General features: G+C 43.2%; 1 protein-coding gene across 3 annotated transcripts in view; it reads right to left on the bottom strand.

Moving 5' to 3' along the window:
* ITGA8 (integrin subunit alpha 8) overlaps window positions 1-21123 on the bottom strand; it is a 111520-nt gene extending 90397 nt beyond the window's left edge. For 2 of the 3 annotated variants that reach the window (XM_077304449.1, XM_077304450.1), the window contains exons 1-3: window positions 20718-21123; window positions 16371-16495; window positions 5544-5644 (exon numbers count right to left, since the gene is read on the bottom strand). In XM_077304449.1, coding sequence (XP_077160564.1) covers window positions 5544-5644; window positions 16371-16495; window positions 20718-20947 — 456 coding nt within the window. In that variant the 5' untranslated portion in view covers window positions 20948-21123. The remainder of the gene's footprint in view (window positions 1-5543; window positions 5645-16370; window positions 16496-20717) is intronic. The other variant, XM_077304448.1, reaches the window with a different exon arrangement.
* Window positions 21124-21910: the final 787 nt, after the last annotated feature.

The raw sequence follows: 21910 nt of genomic DNA, 5'->3' as shown, positions 1-21910 counted from the left end.
CTCACTGGAGTAGTTTAGTGCATTTATTTATTTATTTTACTGAATTTCTATGTCCAAGAATCTTGTCATTTTTGCATGATCAAGCATATGCAGAGTTCAAATACAAAGTGTTCATCAAATTTCGGCCTTGTTGTTAAATCCAGCATGACCACCCCTGATTTTTGCCAGTTATTGGGAAAAAGAAAGGGTAACATTAGACTTCATTGAATTGAGAGAGGCTACCTATGATCACTTGCCCATGCAGGTCTAAAGATCCTACTGAAAAATTTCAAACAGGTACTTAATCCCTCCAGGTCATATAGATTAATATTCAGTCCTGTGCATCGTGTCTGAGATAGTCACCTGGCCAGGATAATACTATGGTCTACCTGGTGGCTTATGGACCAATCTGACAATCTAGCTTAGAATGGCTGAGAATGAAGGACATCATTGCACAGCGGCAGGTATCCCAATTTTGTACTGAGGCTGAAAGAAAAGGGGCTGGTATTCCAGGCCTGGTGGTTCTGAAGGTAGGGAATAAGGAACAGGAGTTTCTGTGCTTTTACTGGTTGACAGAAAAGCAACATGAACATCACATGAAGCTCACAGCAGGGATAAGACTGGATCACCTTAACGTGTATTACACATGTGCTGGGTATGTGCAGGGACCTACCCAACATATATTGTTGTTTTGTTTCCTGTGTATCACTGATACAATCAAATTCTAATAGAGAAGGGCTGACGTCTTCCTAGTAGAAAAGCCAGCCAGACAGTTCAAACCACTGATCAATAGGTTTTGAAAGTAATGCCATTAAGCTTCTAAATGAGTCTGAACAGAGATTAGCATTATCAGTTATGTGATCACGGCAGCCCTCTTCCACTACATGACTTTCTTAGGCTGCATTCTTCAAAATGAGGCCTTAACTCAAGCTTGTCAGTTTGATTTTTTCTTAGTACTCTGTATTAAATCTGTGGGTTCAGTCAAGACATGGACACTTCAGCTCCAAACAACCAGCATTTTACTAGAACCGGAAAACACTGAACACAGACAAGCACAACCGGTGAACTTTAGTACATGCTTGACTAGACACTAGTTGGCCCTTAACGGGAGCCCATGTAAGTCTGTTTTCTGACAGGACTTTTCTGACAACTCAGTAGGAGGCAAATCCCTGACAAGAGCTCAGGAATCCGGACTTTGCTCTAAGCTTGAAGTTTCTGAATGTCCATGTACACAACACTCTACTTCTAGAATGGGTGACTGTGGCCATTTTAAATACCTGTAGAAATGGACAGGCAGAATATCACTTGCTATACTTTTCGCAATGCTACTCAAGAGCTAAGGCCAGTGCCTTACCACTATGCGGATACTAAACGGATACTATGAGGATACTAAATGGAACCAAAAAAGACAATAAGTTTCTTGATGCTATTACATTTTCACCTTAATACCTGGTGATTTGTATAATGTTTTCTACTGTTCACGATGTTTCCCATGCATTATTTTGGAAAGGTGTACGACAGCTCTGCAAGGTTATTCAATATGAGGATGGTTGCTTGACTAAAATTGTCTAATACATTTTTGGAAGAAGCGATATTTGAATCAGGAGCTTCCAGAGCTTAGCTGATTTTTTCTACAGTATGGAAAATCTTAATCACCTTGTTTTTCTGAATGATTTTCACATTTAAATTGTTTAATTCAGTGCAAGAACACTGCATCCGCACCCACCTGAGGACATCTAGAGTTTCCCTACCCTTTAACTCCTCTATGCATTCAGTCAGCACATGCAGAGTGGGCACGGGTATGCTCGCTTGCAAGCATGGCACCCATGTGGAGAGGAAGTGGAAGTTCTCTTCCCTTAACCATACATGTTTGGAAAGCAGCTCTCATAATTACAAGGAGGAGAGCCTACATAAGCACACTTCATCCATCCATCCATCCATCCATCCACAAACAAGTCATCATGCAAGGGAGGGAAATAGGGTATGTACAGGAAGAGGCACTGATCAAAACCAGACCTGCCTAGCTTCAGCCATATTCATGCATCAGCTGTCTTCCAACTGTAGACTGTGGTGAATTCCTGTTGGTGAGACCATGATACATCAGGCGTGGTATTACCGCCAAATGAACAGGCTACAGTTCAAGAATATTATAGCATGTTCCTTCTGCAGCCCTTCTCATTCTCCCGTAGCTACACTAAATTGTGAGTGTTTGATCTTATATGATGCAGGACAAAAGTGGCAAGTTTGAACTTCATGCGTGACAACCCCAGAGGGTTGTCACTGGTGACATGCGTATGTAAGATTTATTTTTGACAATTATTTACTCTATGGAAATCAACTTTGCAATAAAAAAGTACTAAAGGAAGAGGGCCAAGTCTGGAATACGAGAACTCAGAAGGATTCCGGCTGGGAATTCAGCATGCATGCTGTAACAGGAGAGGGTATGTTTTATTCATCGCCTGTTTTATGTCAAACTCCTTTTCTGGGGTTAACCACATGAGTGAATATTTAAGGCAAAGCATTTTTTCCTCTATTCCCATTAAGTAATAATTTAAACCATTTAAAAACAAATCCCAAGAAAACACTTGTTGCTTCAAGATTGTTTGGAAAATCAAGCATGACCAACTCTAACTTCACGTTGCAAGATGTTTTGTCATTTTTATGCAGCTTTTATTAAATGGCAGTATATTAACTGCTAATGTAAAATGTCTGTGTGTATGGAACACATTCCCATAGCTGTCGACAAAACTGCCCAAGAACATAAGTAGGCCATTATGGAGTCCTACCTAGGGGTTTCAATCAGTGCTTTAAAAAAACCCATCAACTATGTGTGTTTATTCAGTTAATTAGTCAATTTCTATCCTACTCCTTCTCAGTGCCACATATATGGAATTTCCCCTCCTCCATTTTATCTCAGAACAATTGTATGAAGTACAAATCTGAAAAAACATATTTGTGTAGACATGGTTCCATTTTTATGTCTTTCTCCTCAGCCCCCCCCCCCCCCCCGCGATGCCAGGACCACATTGACTGTTAATGCACTGGGAACTTCACTGCCCCAGCTCCCATGCAGGAGCACAAATCAGGGAGGGATGAGGAACACTGAGCCAAATGCTCCCTTGTGTGGGTGCAGGAAGAGGTGTGGCAACCTGCCATGACTAAAACTCCAGCCTGCAGCCCAGCATGAAACCTCCAGTGCGTAAACGGTCATTGAGTGGTTAACAGAAGACCACACACCAATAATACTTTCTGGAATAAAATAAAACTATCTCAGAAAGCCTTTCTGCCCCGTATTAGGCCATCAGATTACTATTTAAGGTATATATCAGTCATTAATTAGGGCATCTTTTGCCTCAAAAGGTGTCTGTCATGGGAAAATAATCATTTGCCACTGAAAGGCTCTTGCTTCAGATTGACCTTATTTATTTCTTGCGAACATTTTTATGCTGCCTCTGCAGGAGGCAGAGGTTGCTTACAAAATAAAAATAGGAAAAATAAAACATTAAGTGATATTAATTACAGTTCAGCATTTTAAAAGCCTCTACCTGTAGATCATAAAAACAAATCACAGACAGATTTAAACAGTTTCCAGGTTAAAATAGTGTTTAAAAAATCAACCCCTTAATTCAAAGGATGCAGGGATACCTTCTTCAGGAAGTGCTTTATTATTGTCTCTTTCAAGTTGGTTGGAACTACACCCTCCTGCCCAGAGGTATTCATTACCTCCTGGATCCATTCAGTCCAGGCCATATAGCAACAGCCACAAAGGGCAAGAGTGGAGTCTAGACATGGTGGGCAACATATTTTTAAGCCAGCTTGTGTACTTCATCAGGTCTCACCAACTGAAAGTCATTCAAAAAGCAAGGACCACAATCCAATGGTATCCTGATATGAGATTGTACTGTATCAAATGCAGAGTCTAAAGTCATAGTGAATGTAAGCAATTTTATCTGAAAAATGCATAGCAAAAGAATCACAGGGGGCCTATATGTATTCTAGAAGCCTGAAATAAAATACCATTCTCAACTCAGAAAAGGGCCCCTGGATGGCATTGTGCAGATGCAATGGTGGCAGAGCTGACTTCACCATCACTGAATAAGTACAATAATGTGCTTAGAATTATAGAATCATAGAGTTGGTAGGGGCTCATGGGTCATCTAGTCCAACCCCCTGCAATATGCAGGACATTCAAAACCCTATCACTCATCCACTGTAACCTTCCACCCCCCTGATCCTTCACAGACTCAGCCTCTCCATCAGATGGTCTCATTCATTTTGAGTTCCAACCATCTGCCCAATCACTTCATTACTTCAGGCTCCTCAGTGAACCAAGGAGTATTTCAGGCTCTGAGGAGGATAGAGGTACTTCAAAATGATTATGTTTACAAGCAGGTCAACTCTGTATTCCACAAATTGACCAGAGTTGTAACAGGAACACCAGCCTTGCTGACCAGAAAATCCCAAAGAGATGTCAGGAGGCCATCTGGATCCATCAACCTCTTGAGACTGGCCATCCTAACTGGGCCCCCAATTTAAATTATTCAATGTTTATTAAAGATATATGTCTATGATCAATAATTCCAAGACTACCTTGCTCCATCATGCTTTTCCCCTTCTACTTCCCTTGCCCATTTGTAATCCCTCCCTTAAACACATGAAAGTAACTTACTTCATTGTCCTATTAAGGTCCAATTAAGGACTAGCTTGCCTTGAAACAGATTTTTTACATAATCTACCACCTGATCCTCCTAAATGGAAATGCCAGCACTTTCGGCATGTAAAGCAAATGCTCTGCTTCTCAGCCACAACCTTCTGGACAGGTTTAAATACCAAAACTATACTTTTACTTTGTTTATAGGAAGTTTCTCCTCCTGACTGTAGTTGGAAAAAACCCTTAACAGTTTTCTGAGGCTAGTAATTGATCTTGATAGCTAGACTGTCTCATCTGTATACATACAACAGAACTGGTGTACTTTGATTGTTCAATGATGGAGAATGAAAACTTGGATCCAAGAGATGATTCTTCAGATCACTGCAATACAGACTGAATAACTGAGGAGGAAGAACACAGCCCTGGCAGCTCTCCTTTTTCTCCACATCAAATATAGGTGTGCAAGTCCAAATAAAGAATGCAAATCAAGGCTAATAGCTGCTGATCAATGAAAGTATGCTCTAATTTTATCTAGAGGCATTTCAAAGAAATGGTATCAAATGCAGATTTTAAATCTATAAATGCTATTGCCAGGTAGCCCTTTGAAAAATGGGAATATTTTTCTGACAGGAAATGAAGAATGTGGCAATGGTCTACTGCTGAGGTACCACAATGAAATTTTGTCTGTTCACAGTCCATAATTTCATGTTCATCCATCCATGAAATCAATTTGAGTAATGGGTATTTAGCATAAATCTTGCCTATAATTAGCGCAAGACTAATCTTAGTTTGCAAGATCACAGCATCACTTTTCTTATATATAGACAGTATTACAGAATCATACCAAGAGGAAGGGATACAGCCTATTCTATTAACCTGGGTAAAAATTAATATCAAAACTGCAAATACTTACCACAACTTTTGCTTTATGAGCTCTCACTGTTGCTCCAAACCATTGGTTTGATTTAAATTCAACGGGTTCCCGCGTACCATTGCTTTTGATTTTCCTGTTGTCTGAAAAAAGCAAAAAAATACAGGAAATTTGTATTTTGTTATTTAAATAAACTGATTGAAAGATGGTGGGATGATGAAAAGAGAAGGAACAATTGATTTCAGTTACTCAGATACCTTTATATAAGCATGTTCTAATGAGAACATTGACAGTGGGTTTAAGTTTAAGGCATCAGATTAAGGCATATAGTGTTTTTCTTGTTCTACAGGTTGCAACCTAAAATGAAGTGGTTATTATATACCTCAAATTAGCAAAATTGAAACCTAAATCTTCCATGTTCAATACCATGTGCCTTTAATGATTCCAACCTTATGATCAACCACTTCTTGGTGATCAGATGGGCTCCAATATGTTCACTGAATACCACAGCATGTGGATTTTCCTGTGTTACTTCGATGAACTCTCTTCCACAGTAAAAAGGATAAGAACGCTCCATCTATGTACCTCAACAGATTATATGCAAACCAACCCTAGATTTGGTTATATGCAACAGATTATATGCAAACCAACCCTAGAACTTAATTCAAGCTTGTATTGTAGCACTTTTGAAAAAGATGCACAATTTGTTTCCACCACAATTCAAAATTCTAGTTCTTACCTTTAAAGTCTTAACTAGCTTGGAACCAAGGTACTTGAAGGATTGTTTCCTTCCATACTGTCCAGACTGCCAGCCAAGATATTCCTCATGAGCCATGCTCTATGTTCTGTCACTTTCAGAAGTGAGGCAGGTGGTAAGCAGAGACAGGGCTTTTCCAGTGGTGGCACCTTGTTGGTGGAATGTCCTTTCCCTAATGGCCCACCTGGCACCTACATTGTGTCCTTTTTGGTATCAGGTCAAAATATTTCTGTTTATTTAGAGCTGTAACTGAGTAGTTGATTTTTTTTAAACTTCATTTAATAGTCCATTTTTACCCTGAGAAATGTTTTAGACCCATTTTAAGTCACGTTTTTTCAATTTTCTGCTGTGTTTTTTAATGTTGAGTCATAATAACTGTTGTGATGTTTTATGTTTTTATTACATCTTGTTTTGCAAGCCACATTGTGCAGGTTCCCTAAAGAAGTGGCACAGAACTGTTTCCAGATAAATAAATAATAAATGCGATGATCTCTGACCACACTTGAGATACCAGACTTGACCAGACTTGAGATACAATAAAAATTCAGGAAATTAATTAGAAAGCAATTCCCATCCAGCAGCTTCAGATGCATAGATTTTTCAAAATGCCACATCATAAACTAAAATATCCTCTCTCTCTGTCTCTGTCTCTCTCTATGTATGTATGCATGTATGTATGTATGTATGTATGTATGTATGTATGTATTTTAAAACATCTTCTGAATAGTCACTTGAAGGGGGGGGGTGGAATGTCTTGGGATGAACCATGAAGTGCACTCTGTTTTGGTCAAGTAAACACCATTTCTTACCACCTATAATTCTACAACCAGCCTGAAGACCAACCTAGGACTTAGCCTCTGAGCAGAATTACATGTGTACACTCTGCCACAAGAGACAGCTCTTTAACACTGCTTTATATACATGTCACAGATGTCAGCATAAGAAAACCCATCTGGGTAAAAACTCAGCCCAATTATAATGCATCTCAGGTTTTAATAAAAAACAGACGTCTCTTCCTTTCACCCCTTAGTCCTCTGAGGTAAACTGATTTCCCACATGTTCCTAAGGTCTGTTCCTCCCTCACCAGTCAGTCCTAATGAACTTCTCTATTTATACCCACAAGTATACGACAGACCTTTCTCTCCTCATATCTGCACACTCCTGCATTTATTTCTGGCTTATAGATATAATTCACCAGAACGTACCCTTGTTCTTCAAGCTAAGCAAAAAATAAAAACACACACGTCCCAGAAGGAATTTAAAATATTCTTCAATGTCAAATCATTTTGTTTATATTTACAAAAATGAAACACATATTGGTACAGTGCTTGCTAGAAAGCCCCAGTGCCAAGTAACTCTCCCGTTCCTTCAGCTACAGTGCCACAGTTTTGCACATTTTACAATGATGTAGTAATGCCCCTCTTCATTACATGGTTTGTTTTAAACCATGGAAGAACTGATAGTCAACTGATACCTGTTTGATGTTTAAAAAAATATTTAATTCAGAAACTACCTGGATTTAGTTTTTTGCTCTTCCACATTGCTTGCCTTAGCTAGCACTGCCAAGTCACATCAGCACGAAATAGCCCAGCTGTGAGGAAGCGTCAATTAGAATGTCGTCCAGTCTTCAAAATGTGAGGAGATTTTCTGTCTGGCAGTGGCTCTTCCCCTCGCTACTTCATTTACAGCCTGCACTAATCTATAACCCAGAAAAGCAAAATTCCTCTTTACTCCCAAAGAAAATAAGCAGAGTTTCTTACTTTAAAGACTGTTAAAATCCTGCCATATCTGAAAACAAAACTTGTTCAACTATGCTGTCTTGATTGAAAACAAAACTTCCAAAGCTTGAAACACAGACATGGCCTTGGCTTGAAAGGAACAAACCTTTTAAGGAATAAATACTCCGAATAATTTCTTTTAACCTTTTAGGGATTCCATTTTTTTTTAATCCATGCATAGGAGAATAGATAAAAATAATATTCAGCAGTAAGAAGCTATAATCTGTAATGGAGGCAGGGAGGGGAATGCTTACTACTCTAAAGCAATTTATGGCATTTGTTCTTTTAAGAATGAAACCAAGATGGTGGCTGGGATTAAATAACCTCTCAGAGAATGATGGAGTCAACACAGTAGTTCTCTTCTGGCATTCAAATATGATGCTGCTGATGCTGTTAGCCATTCTGTCGAATCTGACTCTTGCCGATCCTATGGCTCAACAGCCACCACAATTTCCAGTCTTGCACTGCTTCTTTCAGTTGTGTAATGTTCTGGCTGGTGTCCATTTTGATCGTAACTAACCACTGTGTTCTTTGTCGGCCTGGTTTCCTTATTCCACTGACCAATCCTAGTATAATTGCTTTTCCACTGATTTGGATCACATGATATGGCCAAAGTAAGTGAGCTGGAGTTTTGTGATTTTGCCTACCAGTAATACATCAGGCTTTACGCACTGTACTATTTCCTTGTTTGCGTCTTTTGCTGTCCATGGAACTCACAGAAACCTTCTCTAACATCAGAGTTCAAGTGAATTTAAGAAAAGGCCAGTTTAAGAAAAGGCCAGATTTCTTGCTTACTTCATTGACCTTCGTGATCAACTGTTCTAGGCCTTCCTTAGTTTCTGATAGGTGGGTAGTGTCATCCTCATACCAAAGACTATTTATATTCCTTCCTCCAATCATAATTGACTAGCAGGAGTGCAAGTTCTGGCTGGAAGAAAGATGTGACCAACAGATTGGTTTTTAAAATGGCCACAACCTTTATTAAACATGTTAGGGTTGGCGCAGCATGAGAGGGGGCCGCACATGGGGGTTGGGGACCACTGCTTTAAGTCAAACCAGATCTTGCATCACTGAATAGCAACCTTTCATGTTGAATAAATGGAAGATTCCAGAAGAAAAATTTCAGTAGCAGTACATTAAGTGTTGGAAGGAAAAGAAATATCTGAAAGCCAAAATTATCACGCTCATCATTAACTGGACACCATATTAAAGGTTCACTGATGCAAGAGTAAAATCCTGGCCCGAAAGCTCACAGATCCTTCCCATACCTCTCTTCTTAGCCAATTATGACTGCACCAAATTTAGTTTTGCCTGCTGCTTCTCACACTTAGATATAAGGATTCCCTTGCTTTCATAGAATTCTCTTTCTCTTTATTACCTCAGGACTCAAGCTTCCATGCTGGCCTCATTCGTCTTAAAGCTAATACTTTATCTCTGCTTTTAATGGAGGTTTTGGCCATGGGATTGTCTCATATTTCTGAAGCTTCACTTCAGGTAAGCATTTCCAGATGATTCCTGCTACTAAATTTGAGATATTCTGCAGCACTAGAATAACCTGAAAGTTCAGGCAATTCCTTTCCTCTCTCCTCACCTTCCAAAATCTCCCTTTCCCTTCTTCCACTTTCCCTCTTTCTACTGACTCTCTTAGAAATGGTGCTGTATGGTCATGCTTACCTCTGCCACAGGACTGTCTTCATAGGGCTAGTTCAAACACTCCTATCATGTGGTTTTCATGAGAAAAAAAACCCTACTTCTCAGCCTGCTCCCCACAATATCTGAGGATTGGGGTGGGGGACATTACTAATGGGGTTGACAGCCATGTTATTTTGTTGAGATCACCTGAACTGGTATTTGATCAACCCCAAGGGCAATGGCAAACATATTGTTCCCGATAAGGTGTGACTAGAGTCTAAACCAGGGGTAGTCAAACTGCGGCCCTCCAGATGTCCATGGACTACAATTCCCAGGAGCACCTGCCAGCATTCTCTGGCAGGGGCTCGTGGGAATTGTAGTCCATGGACATGTGGAGGGCTGCAGTTTGACTACCCCTGGTCTAAACTCTTTTGGAATACATACTTGCAGTGACAAAAGACCAAGCAGATTCTTCCAAAACATTTTATTATAATAGTAATAATAAGAGCTAGTCTTTTTTTCTTCACTTTTTACGACCCAAAAGAATATCAAAACGGCTTACAATCGCATACTCTTCCTCTCCCTACAACAGACACCATATGAGGTAAGTGAGGCTGAGAGAGCTCTGAGAGAACAGTGACTATTCCAAGGTCACTCAGAGCTCTAGAACTGTGACTAGTCCAAGGTTACCTAGGGGGTACATTTTTGATATAAAGCGAACAGATCAAGATCATGCACTATACACAGCTTAATAAAACCATTGGACTTCTAGCTTTCTGACACATTCCGTTTATGTGAGAAGAGTCTTTTTTAAAGTTAGAAAACTAAATTTTCAGAATGACAAATATGTACGAATGTGTACTCTCTGTCTCAGAATAATGGGTCTAAAGATTACTGCTGCCAGCTATTATTGTTCCTGTCAGTTAACTGATTGGTACTGGTCCAAATTCTTTTTCACACAAGTCAACTCCCCTGTAGTACCCAAATATCAGTTTTATTTGTTCCATAAAGCAGAGCTGCACCAAATAATATTCAGTGCAAATAATAACATGCAATTGGCTGTGGGTACTCTGAACATGTGGCAAAACAGTCTCACAGGCAATCATAACATATAACCATCTTCATGTGACTTTCACAGATTTCCCTACATGCAAGTGGATTTCCATGTATCTTCACTGAAGAGGCCACTGGAATCTAAGAAAGAACAGTAACTAATTACTATCAGAGCGTCTACGAGTCTACAAAATCCACAAGTTTACCCCAAATAATAAAACCCAGCCATGCATCCACCTCACTTCATTCAGAAAAGGACACAGAATGAAATAACCACTCAAATACAAAACGCTGCAGCTTGTGAAATTGCTTGAATTCATTCGAACGGGAATTCCTTACACAGTTTTATAAATAGTTCTGGTGCAAGACACTTTTGTTGAAGTCAGCGGATGCCCAAGTGAAGGAACAAACAACACATTTAAAAAAAACTGTATTGGAATATCTGCTTGTGATTTCCTAAGCATAGCAAATCTATTGCTTGGGAAGAATAGGACGGGGGTGGGGGGGGGGCAATTCTGAATCCAGCCTTGGACCGAGGTGAACTGAGCCCCATGTGTTCACTCTTTAAAAGTCACAGTTGATAAAGGGATTCATGTAAGCAACATATATCAGAACTCTGTCCATAAATCATTAAAGGCTAATCTGGCCATTCCTGGATCTCTGGTGTGCAAAAACGCTAAGATGAGTTTTCAATTTCTCAGTATTTTCTTTTGACACCTAAATCCTATTTTGTAATAATTTCCCGCAGGCTCTTACTGTCTTCATGGTTAATACTTTCTTCATGTAAGTAAATCCCTGGAGCCTTGCAACACATCCTTGGCTAAAAGAGTACCTGGGTTTTGTTACAATCAACTCTGCTTCTGGCCAAACGGCCTCATGTTTTATCTCAGCAGCACACTTTGCCAAAGATTTCCCTCTCTTTATTCTTGAGAAAAGATTCCTACTTTGGTCGAAAATCACAGCCTGGTTGCCGAGAAGTGACTGAGCATACCCACGAGGACCCAGAGCACATCTAATCATTTATGATTAGCCAAGTCTCACTCCAGGGATCTTGGTTTTTTTTGCAAAAATAAATAAACTGAAGAACGGGTACTCCCCAGAAAATAAGCATATATTTTTATAATAGAATATTGAGAGAGAATGGGATTCAGTTATGAAACCTCTCTAAAGCTTTGAGCTTAACGCATTAAATTCAATACTTACAGAGTTGATAAATGGAAAGCTTTTTAAAAAATTGCTGCTCTATGACTACCTCTTCTGGCCCTTTCAAAGAACTACAGGATGATGCTGAATACTTTCTGGCACAGATTATAGTGAGGGACAGGGATCCTAAAAGCACAGTGGCCATGCTGACAACACAGGGTAATTTCATACTTTAGGTCAGCTTTTCTCAACTTTTTTACCATTGAGAAATCCATGAAACATTCTTTGAGTTTCAAGAAACCCCCAAAGTGGTGCAATCATGCAGAAAATGGTTGAGAACCATAGCTAAATACATGCCCACCCAGGGACCCGCCCCTTCCCACCTCCTCCAGGTCCATCTTTGGCCATGGGGGTGGGTGGGTCAACAGGACCATATATGGTCATATCACCCAATAAATGTTTAATACATTTACAAATATATATAAAATTAATTAACTCGCCCATTCGGGAAACCCTTCCAGGGATGTCAAGAAACCCCAGGGTATCAGAAAACCCTCGTTGAGAAAGCCTTCTTTAGGTACTAGAAGAATTTATTGCTTGTTGATGACTTGACTTTTGGTCATCAGCTTTTATACCTGAAAGGGAGATTTCTGCCTGGAAACTCTTAGGGGACATGTGTTGTGGAGCCGCACACAATGACAAGTCCTGGAAATGTATCCTCTCCAGATACCATACAAAACTGGCACATCTGTAAAGTACAAATTAGCTTACAGGAACAATTTTAACCCACACAGAACTCAAGCTGGTAGTTCCTGAGCACTCCCCTCCCATCCACTTTCTCCATCTTAAAGGGTGGCAGATAGGCTCTCTGAGACCCAAACATATTCCTTTGTTTGCTCCTCTTTGATTCCACTAAAATCAGAAGGACATACGTAATTTTCTGTTAGAAACAACATGCAGAGGCAACAATGGGCATAAAGAACTAGGTCCAACAACACAGTATAGCATAAAGGCAATGAAATCAGCCTAAAGGGGAAAGGAACAGTAGTAATAATGTATGTGTGTGTGTATATACATATATACACACGTATATATGTATTTATGTATGTATGTATGTATGTATGTATATATATATATATGTATGTATATATATACATGTATACATATATACATACATACATACATACACACATACACACACACACACAGACTTAACGATGACCATTTTTGAGACTTCAGTCCTACATTACACAGCCTGGACAGTGTCATTCCAGGAAATGCAAATGAACAGACATTACTACCTTATATGCAATTAAACTAACTGGCTGCTACTGATTCAAGTGGGTGGATATGTTGGTCTGAAATATCACAGCAAAATTTGAGTCCCATAGCACCTTTAAGACTAACAAGATTTATTCAAGGCGTGAGCTTTTGAGTGTGGGCATTCTTTCTCAGACTGCTGCTACTGAAGCTGGGTTTTTAACAAAACAGCTGGAAAAAAAAGAATTAAGTTTGTTTCATGCGTGGTAGCCCACTTGGCAACAGCAGTTGTGTATAAACCTCCAACACTGCTTTAATGCCTCAGAAACAGAGACCACGCTGTGGATTTGAGTTGGCCACAGGCCGCAAAACCTGGGTGGCGTCGTTCAGCTGCCCTAACGTGCAGGTATATCGTAACCACTTCCAATTTGTGTGAGTCGAAACCATTGCTGTTCTTGCTTGTTCATAAAAAGCCACTTGTAGGAAGTGTTCTCATTCTGTCTGCTGCTCTGTTGAGCTCACGATGGTTATTGTTGGCAGTGGAAGTGAGGAAGTCATCCAAGTATGCTGTGCAGTCTCCCCTCACTGAAAGATTACGAGTCCCATAAAGCATTCTATAAGCCAGCTTATTCAAGTGGGCAGGGAGGAAAGAGCAAGCCCCACCGCAGCATCAAAACATGCCACTGGAGCCCTGTGCTTGCCACTTAGGAACAGGTTGGAATCCAGGATGGAGGCATGGATGAGGTTTGCAGCCTGATAATGTTATCTGCTTGCCCACAGCTGTGGTTTTATGGTCTGCACTTATAGAAAGTTCATTATTAGTCACTGGTTGCCTTTTATTGTTCAACTAGGACTACTGAACTTGAACTTTAAATTTATGCTTAAGACTGAGCTCCTGGATGTTCAGACCTGACATGTTCTGTTCAACATTTTTTCACCTCTTCTATGCTTGTGGAGGTTAAGTTCAGAACTTTGATGTTTGAAAACCCAAAGTCATCTATAAAAACAGAGCAATATTTGAACCAGCCCTGTTCTTTAATTAAAGCCAGTTGAATTCCATTCTTGTGTTCTGTTCTTCAGCAACTGGGAAACCATGTTTGGAGAGAGAAAAAGCGGGGCAAGAAAGCACTGCTGTAATGTCAGGCATCCCTAAATGGGTTCTGCTCGGGGCCACCAAATGTGTTCCCAGATGACTCCAGCTACCCAATCAAATGTTCTCTTTTGTAGATGGTGGCTCATGTTGCCTGGATTGGTTTATGCAGGAGACAATTTCTTATGGTCCTTTTTTAACAACAGGAATGCAGGATATGTCTGCATCTGAAAATGTGTGTAGATATGATGGGAAAAGGAGAATATAGACAAGATTTCAGACATTTTCTTTAGATTTTTATACCCAGCATTTCTCCTCGATAGGAACCCTATGCAGCTTAGTACAACATCCCCTCTTCTCCCATTTTATCCTCATAACAGCATTCTGTGAGTTATATACTGCAGTCCCTATCCAGAACAGACTAAAAATACTTGTAATAAATTGAGTAGATACCATAGCTACATTAAGGCACTGTGATAAACCATGGTAAGATAGAACCCCAGTTAGGTATGACATCTAGACTGAGATGGACTAATGGTTTGTTGGTTGACATGAAATGGCCAGAAGCATCCTGACAGCACAAAACACATACACACACCCCAAACTGAGATTTCAAGCCAAGTTTTGTTGCTAGTTTGTTAACTCCAGTTTGCATTATTTGTGGTTTGTCTGGATACTTGAATTAACAAGTCAGAGTAGCACAACTCCTTGCAGCTGCCCAGAAGCAAGCAAGGTAGCACTTACAGACTCAGCTTTGTTACTCATAGAATCATAGAATCATAGAGTTGGAAGAGGCCATACAGGCCATCTACAACCCCCTGCTCAACGCAGGATCAGCCCAAAGCATCCTAAAGTGTCCTACTTTAGCATCCTACTCATACAGCATCACCACTGTTTGTTCAAACCAAGCATGATTTAGTGTGATGGGTTTGTGCAAAGGAATATTTGTCAAAGCATTTAAAAGGGTGGGGGGAGTTGAAAACCATATATGCAGATGGGAATTCATAAAGGTACTGGATGAAGAAGCGTCTATGCACAAAACACTACAAAAGACTGTAAATTCTTGAGATTTAACTCTCCCTTGTCTTACAACCATTTAATATGCTGAGGGCTTGCTACCAATTATACAATGCAATAGATCCAGAGGCCATTTGATGCCTATCAAAACTTACTTATTAGTCTGAAAGAGACCTGATTTTCAGTTCCAGCTGCCTCATTTCATGCCTGAAGGACACATCCCCCAGTAGACACTGCTGCAGTCAAAGGTATCACCTTACTGATTTTGCACGGGCTCACTCAAAGGGAAGTTCTGAAATCTATGTTTGTAAAATACGGGGTTTGGTACGCTCACGAAAGCACAAACGTTAAACCAAACTTGACGATTCATAAACATTGCCTCTAAAGATCAGATGTTTAAATTAAAACCTTTCCATTTTAATGTTTCAGAAAACACAAGCACTAAATGATTTTCAAGGGCCATAAAGAAAAACAACAGAAAACATAAACAGCCTGAATTGTCTAAAATGTGTTTCCCCTTTAATTAAATAAAAAACATCTGTCAGAGGGGGAGGGGGGTCTGCAGTAGATGCAAGCCATGCACATTATGTCTCAGTCAGTTTCCACCCAGCCTCCATTATTCTAAAACAAAATCCCCCCCCACCACTGTAAAGAATTAAATAAGCAGGCAGCACATGATGCTCCTCAGCTCCACCCAACCAGACATCAAACTCCTTGCAAAGAAGGGTGCTAAGTGTTGACTGTGTACTTGAAAGGGGAATACCAAACAAGGGATTTACTTTGTAAAACTTGAACCTGGCAGGGACTGCCCTTGTAAACCACACTGCAGAAATGTGTCAAGGGAGGGGGGGACTTCCAGAAATTTTAGTTGAGGAGCTAACGAAAGCAGTAATCCTGAGGTTCATGCCACTGTTATATCCCTGGGGACTATTAAACACTTCCCCACAAGCACATACTTACAAATATCCAAGAGTGGCATTTCCTCTGGAGAGTGGCAAGAGAGTTAGATCAGAGGAATTAACAGAATTGACTAGAGCTTCTGATCTGCTGACCAGAGCAGGGAGGGGGGGGGCTCCTCAGCACAGCTGGGTTCAGCTGGGGTTCCCACGCAGGCCACGATGCAGAGGCAATCTACTCACTTGTGTTATCAAAAGGGATCGGCTTGCACTCCAGGGCTGGCCAAGGGCAATAATAGACGGCACCTCCTTCCACGATGTCTGGCTGGCTAGTGTTGGCTTTTGGAGCTCCAACCAGGACACTGACTCTGCAAGACAGTCATAAAAATGTTGTGAGCCGCATGGATTAATTGGAAACGCCGAAGACGGAGTTATTTTATTGACAGATGGCTGTATGCAGAGTGGCAGATCAGTAACTACAAAAACATTACAATTATGCAAAAAAAGAGAACTTTAAAAAAATTCTGAGTTCTTTCCTTCATCACGAAGGTTGAATGAGACCATGTGGCCCCCACACAGCCAGAATGGTGTTAGTTATGAGGTCAACAGAGAGATCAACTGCAGAGGAGAGCTGGAGGTGATTATTTATTTAAACAACACTTTCCCTTGGAACTTGTTTGCTTACAGAAGGGCAACGGCAAAGCCGGTTCTGGGCAAGAGAGTTGGGCTCCTTGGGAACAATTGACTTGAACGCTCAGCTCTGCCTGCTGCAGGCCTTAATGGTGATTGATGTGTTACTTTTTTAGCAATGTAGTCCTCAGATTTTGGGTGGCTGATCTGAGACAAACGTAATGTAAGAATAGTCAAGTACATGTGTGTCCTAGAGCCAAGATGTATTCCGATTTAAAAACAAATAACATTGCTTCTACAAAACATGTGGGTGCGTGACACACACCTAGGCGGTCTGAACACCTTTAACAATTAAAGGTCCAAACTAACTTGAAAGAGCCAAAGTCAAGCGTGCCCATTTGAATCATTGATAATGTACGATTCAACATTATCGATAATTTATGTATTTCTGCAGCCCAAACACTGGTCTTTTTGATTCCTCACAAAGGCCTATTATGCACGGCCGCCAAAACGGCGATTTCAGGTCACATGGAAAACGCGAAGCAAACTGCTTATGCACGGGACGCAAGGGCAGCAAAACCCAGAGTAACTGATTATGCATGTGCCGACCCCAACTTGGAGCTTTGCAGCAGCTATCCATAATAGTGTTAATGAAGAAGAAGAGCTGCTTCTTATATGCCGATTTTTCCTACCTGAAGGAGTCAAAGCGGCTTACAGTCGCCTTCCCTTTCCTCTCCCCACAACAGACACTCTGTGGGGTGGGTGAGGCTGAGAGAGCCCAGATATTACTGCTCGGTCATAACAGCTTTATCAGTGCCGTGGCGAGCCCAAGGTCACCCAGCTGGTTGCATGTGGGGGAACGCAGAATCAAACCCAGCTTTCCAGATTAGAAGTCCACACTCCTAACCACTACACCAAGCTGGCACTCCTAACTTCTCACGAGCTGATAACCTCTGGTACCCGGCATTTCATTTTATGGCACACATGGCCTGCCCTGACAAAGTCCCATTTGTGTCAGATCTGGCCCTCATAACATAGGCGTGTGACAGCTCTGCTTTAGGGCATGGGTAGTCAACCTGTGGTCCTCCAGATGTTAATGGACTACAATTCCCATGAGCCCCTGCCAGCAAACACTGGCAGGGGCTCATGGGAATTGTAGTCCATGGACATCTGGAGGATCACAGTTTGACTATCCCTGCTTTAGGGGACTCTACTTGATAATCCGTACCATTTCCCTAAGGCAACTTCTACCCATCAACAGGTCTCATTGTAGATTTCATTGCCAAGGCAAATGAAAGGGGCAAGAGACTGCCATTTTGTTAAAGCCATCTGGTTACAGGGAGAAATGAAGGCTGCAGCAGAAGGACAGAAGAAGAAGAGTTGGTCCCCACTTCTATCTGAAGGAGTCTCAAAGTGGCTTACAATCACCTTCCCTTCCTCTCCTCACAACAGACACCCTGTGGGGTGGGTGAGGCTGACAGAGCTCTGAGGAGCTGTAACTGTCCCATGGTCACCCAGCTGGCTGCATGCAGAGGAGTGAGGAATCAAGCCCAGTTCTCCAGATCAGAAGCCACTGTTCTTAATCATTATCCCACACTGGAAATGGTGCTGATGTAGGGGGGCCTTTCACAAAGCATTCAAAGACGCTCCCCAAAAGATGGTTCCAAACCAGATTTGCATAAGTTTACAGCAAAACAAGGGGGCCTATGGAAAGTGGAACAATGTCATGTGGATCATTAACACACACACACACACGCTCTGGAAGAGTTGCCAGACTGGATGCCATGTAGAAGCAGCCCAATAATAACAGGATCAAGTACTAAATCCTAGAACCAGAGATCTGGAAGTGATCAGAAGTCCAAGCTCTGATGCCTAGTTGTTCATTCAGGGTGCTCTCAATACTCCATTCAGCCTTCCCCTCTCCAACTGATATATTCATTTCAGTCTTAGCTCAGCACCTCATGAGACATTTCCCAAACACTATGCTTACTGTCTCCTTTATGCAGTTTGCAGGGGGGCCCCCTTTCAACATATTCGTTGAAATCCAAGCGATTGGATGCTCGTGTGAATGGAACGACACAGGTCCAACGTGACTGGATGAACTTTTGCAACACTCCACCTAAAACAGCTCCCTTTACATCACCCTTGCATTCTCAAGAATACAACAGAAGAACTGCGTTTGTAACCCAGCTCACAACTTGCCCCATATGCCGGTTTTAATCACAGCGATCTGTCCTTGTCTGCTCCACCATCCACTTGCAATGCCCCAGTTTCTCATTTGCCCATTGCTACCTAACAAGCCTTCAGGAAACTCTGTCCTTTCAATCAGACCTTTTCACAACCTAATAACTGACTTCAAAGATACGTAGGATGTGATTCCAAACACCCTTACAAAGGCATTCATTGAATTCAACAGGATTTGCTTCTGAGTCTATCCACTTAGGACTCGCTCTGACATTAGCAAGGTTGAGCCTCAGATATTCAGCGTTGTTTGGATTGACAGGGATGAACACACTATTCATTAGTATTTATTCCTGTTCAGCTGCATTATAATATAACAACATGGCAACTGACAGAGCAAGATAAGATTCAAGTGGAAACCCACAGGGATCCACAAGGGCTCTAGAGCAGGGGTAGTCAACCTGTGGTCCTCCAGATGTCCATGGACTACAATTCCCATGAGCCCCTGCCAGCAAACATTGGCAGGGGCTCCTGGGAATTGTAGTCCATGGACATCTGGAGGACCACAGGTTGACTACCCCTGCTCTAGGGCATCTGGAGGACCACAGGTTGACTAACCGTGCTCTAGGGCAGGGATAGTCAACCTGTAGTCCTCCAGATGTCCACTGACTACAATTCAAACGCTGGCAGGGGCTCATGGGGATTGTAGTCCATGGACATCTGGAGGACCACAGGTTGACTAACCGTGCTCTAGGGCAGGGATAGTCAACCTGTGGTCCTCCAGATGTCCACGGACTACAATTCAAACGCTGGCAGGGGCTCATGGGGATTGTAGTCCATGGACATCTGGAGGACCACAGGTTGACTACCCCTGCTCTAGGGTATTAGACTCCCTCTGTCAGAGGTGAGGAGGGCTGGCAATCTGGGAGCTCCTATCTCTCTGTCAGAAGGTGTGACGGATGCTGCAGGGAAGGGAGTCAGGCTGCAAAGGTCAACGGCAAAACGTAACCAGCTTGACTAAGGCAGGATAAAATGCTACAGTCAGGCATCCTTGGCTTCAGAGTGGATTTGCAGATGCTCTAGTGCAGGGGTAGTCAAACCACGGCCCTCCAGATGTCCATGGACGACAATTCCCATGGGAATTGTCGTCCATGGACATCTGGAGGGCTGCAGTTTGACTACCCATGACTGGAGTTTCTAAGCAGAAGCATACTGGGGAGACTGTCAGATACAACAGCCAGATCGGAGTCCGGCAGCACCTTAGAAAGAAACACAACTGGGGTGGGGGGGAAGGGGGATAGAGTCAGGAGAGTCAACGCTCCCTCGGTCAGATTTCCGCTAGCCGTCATCTGCTTTTTCCTGCCACCCTTCCACCAAAGTTCTCACTTGGAGACTTGGGCAATCCCATCGACTCCAAGAGCACCAAACCCACAGTCTACCGCTGGGACTGAGCCTTCGAGCGTGTGCTGAAGGAGCAACCGATTCAGCATCCATCGCCCGGGATACGACTCTGGCCAAGCAGCCAGGCAGGTCTGAGGGAAGTCCCGCCAGTCCCTCTCCTTGCCAGGAGCCGCATATTTGCGCTAAGCTTGATATTCTCCCACTTTCAGTACTAAGGCTCCGTGCAAGCCCCAAGGACTGACGCGGACCGACGTGTGAGTAAAGCAGCCGAAGACCCGCGGAGGAGGTCTCTCTAGCGAAAGCAGAAGCGCAGTACCTCGCGGTGCGCGCCGCGTTTGGATCGCAGTGCGCTGCTTGTGCTCCGGCAGAGCGACTTACGTGTGCGGCGCAGGGCTGTAGAAATCCAGCGCGTAGCCGAAGTAGCTGCCGTCGGGCCCGCTGTAGACCGTCACCTTCTCCCGGTCGACGTTGAAGGCGCGCAGCCTCCCGGGCAGCAGCAGCAGCAGCAGCGCCAAGAGCGCGCAGTCGTCGCCCAGCGCGCAGCGGCGGCGCCAAGGTGACGAGGGCGGCAGCGGCAGGAGCAGCAACCTCCGCCGCCGCCTCCCCATGCTCCTGGCAGCGGCGGGCGAGCGCGAAGCCGGAGGGGGAAGGAGCCGCTGCTGGGAGCCTCACAGGGCGAGCTCTGGCCGCCGCCGCCACCGCCGCCCCCGCGCCTCCCTCTGCGCGCGCCGCCCGCCACGAGCTGGCATGGCGAGGGAGGCGCAAAGCCATTCGCCTCCAACTTGCCGCCGCCGGCCGGCTCCGAGCGCCAGCCTGCCTCGACGGCGCCCCCTGGTGCTCTGCGAGCGGCGCGACACAGGGCGAGGGAGCTCGTCGGAAAGCCGCCCCCTTCCCCGGCGCTCCGGGCCGGACAGCAGGCACGAGGGAGGCCAAGCGCGGCCTGCCTCGGTGACCTTGGCGCGCGCCAACTTTGGCTAGGACTTGCAAAATCCCTTGGCCAAAAAGGTTGTCTGCTGCCGGCGTGCACGGACTGCTCCCGTGCCAGATGACTTCCAAAGGCCCAGTCCTTCTCAATAGGCTCCCCTCCCCAACGGTTTACCTGCCAGTTTGCCAGCTGGGTGACCTTGGGCTCACTATGGCGCTGATAAAGCTGTTCTGACTGAGCAGTGATATCAGGCCTCTCTCAGCCGCACCTCCCTCATAGGGTATCCGTTGTGGGGAGAGGAATGGGAAGGCGACTGTAAGCTGCTTTGAGCCTCCTTTGGGTAGAGAAAAGCGGCATATAAGAACCAACTCTTCTTCTGTAATATCAGGGCTCTCTCAGCCGCACCCACCTCACAGGGTATCTGTTGTGGGGAGAGGAAAGGGAAGGCGAATGTAAGCCGCTTTGAGACTCCTTCGGGTAGAGAAAAGTGGCATATAAGAACCAACCCTTCTTCATTTACTACTGCAAAGGATAATATCATTTCTGCATTTTAGCACAAACACACACACACCTCCACTGCGATTGTGGTGGGAAATGCCATTCTGCAAGTCTCTGGTGCATTGTCAACAAGTTTGCATATATCTTG

This window comes from Paroedura picta, chromosome 11, assembly GCF_049243985.1.
Source record: "Paroedura picta isolate Pp20150507F chromosome 11, Ppicta_v3.0, whole genome shotgun sequence".
NCBI classification, from domain to species: Eukaryota; Metazoa; Chordata; class Lepidosauria; order Squamata; family Gekkonidae; genus Paroedura; species Paroedura picta.
This window is presented reverse-complemented; position numbering and strand designations above follow the sequence as displayed.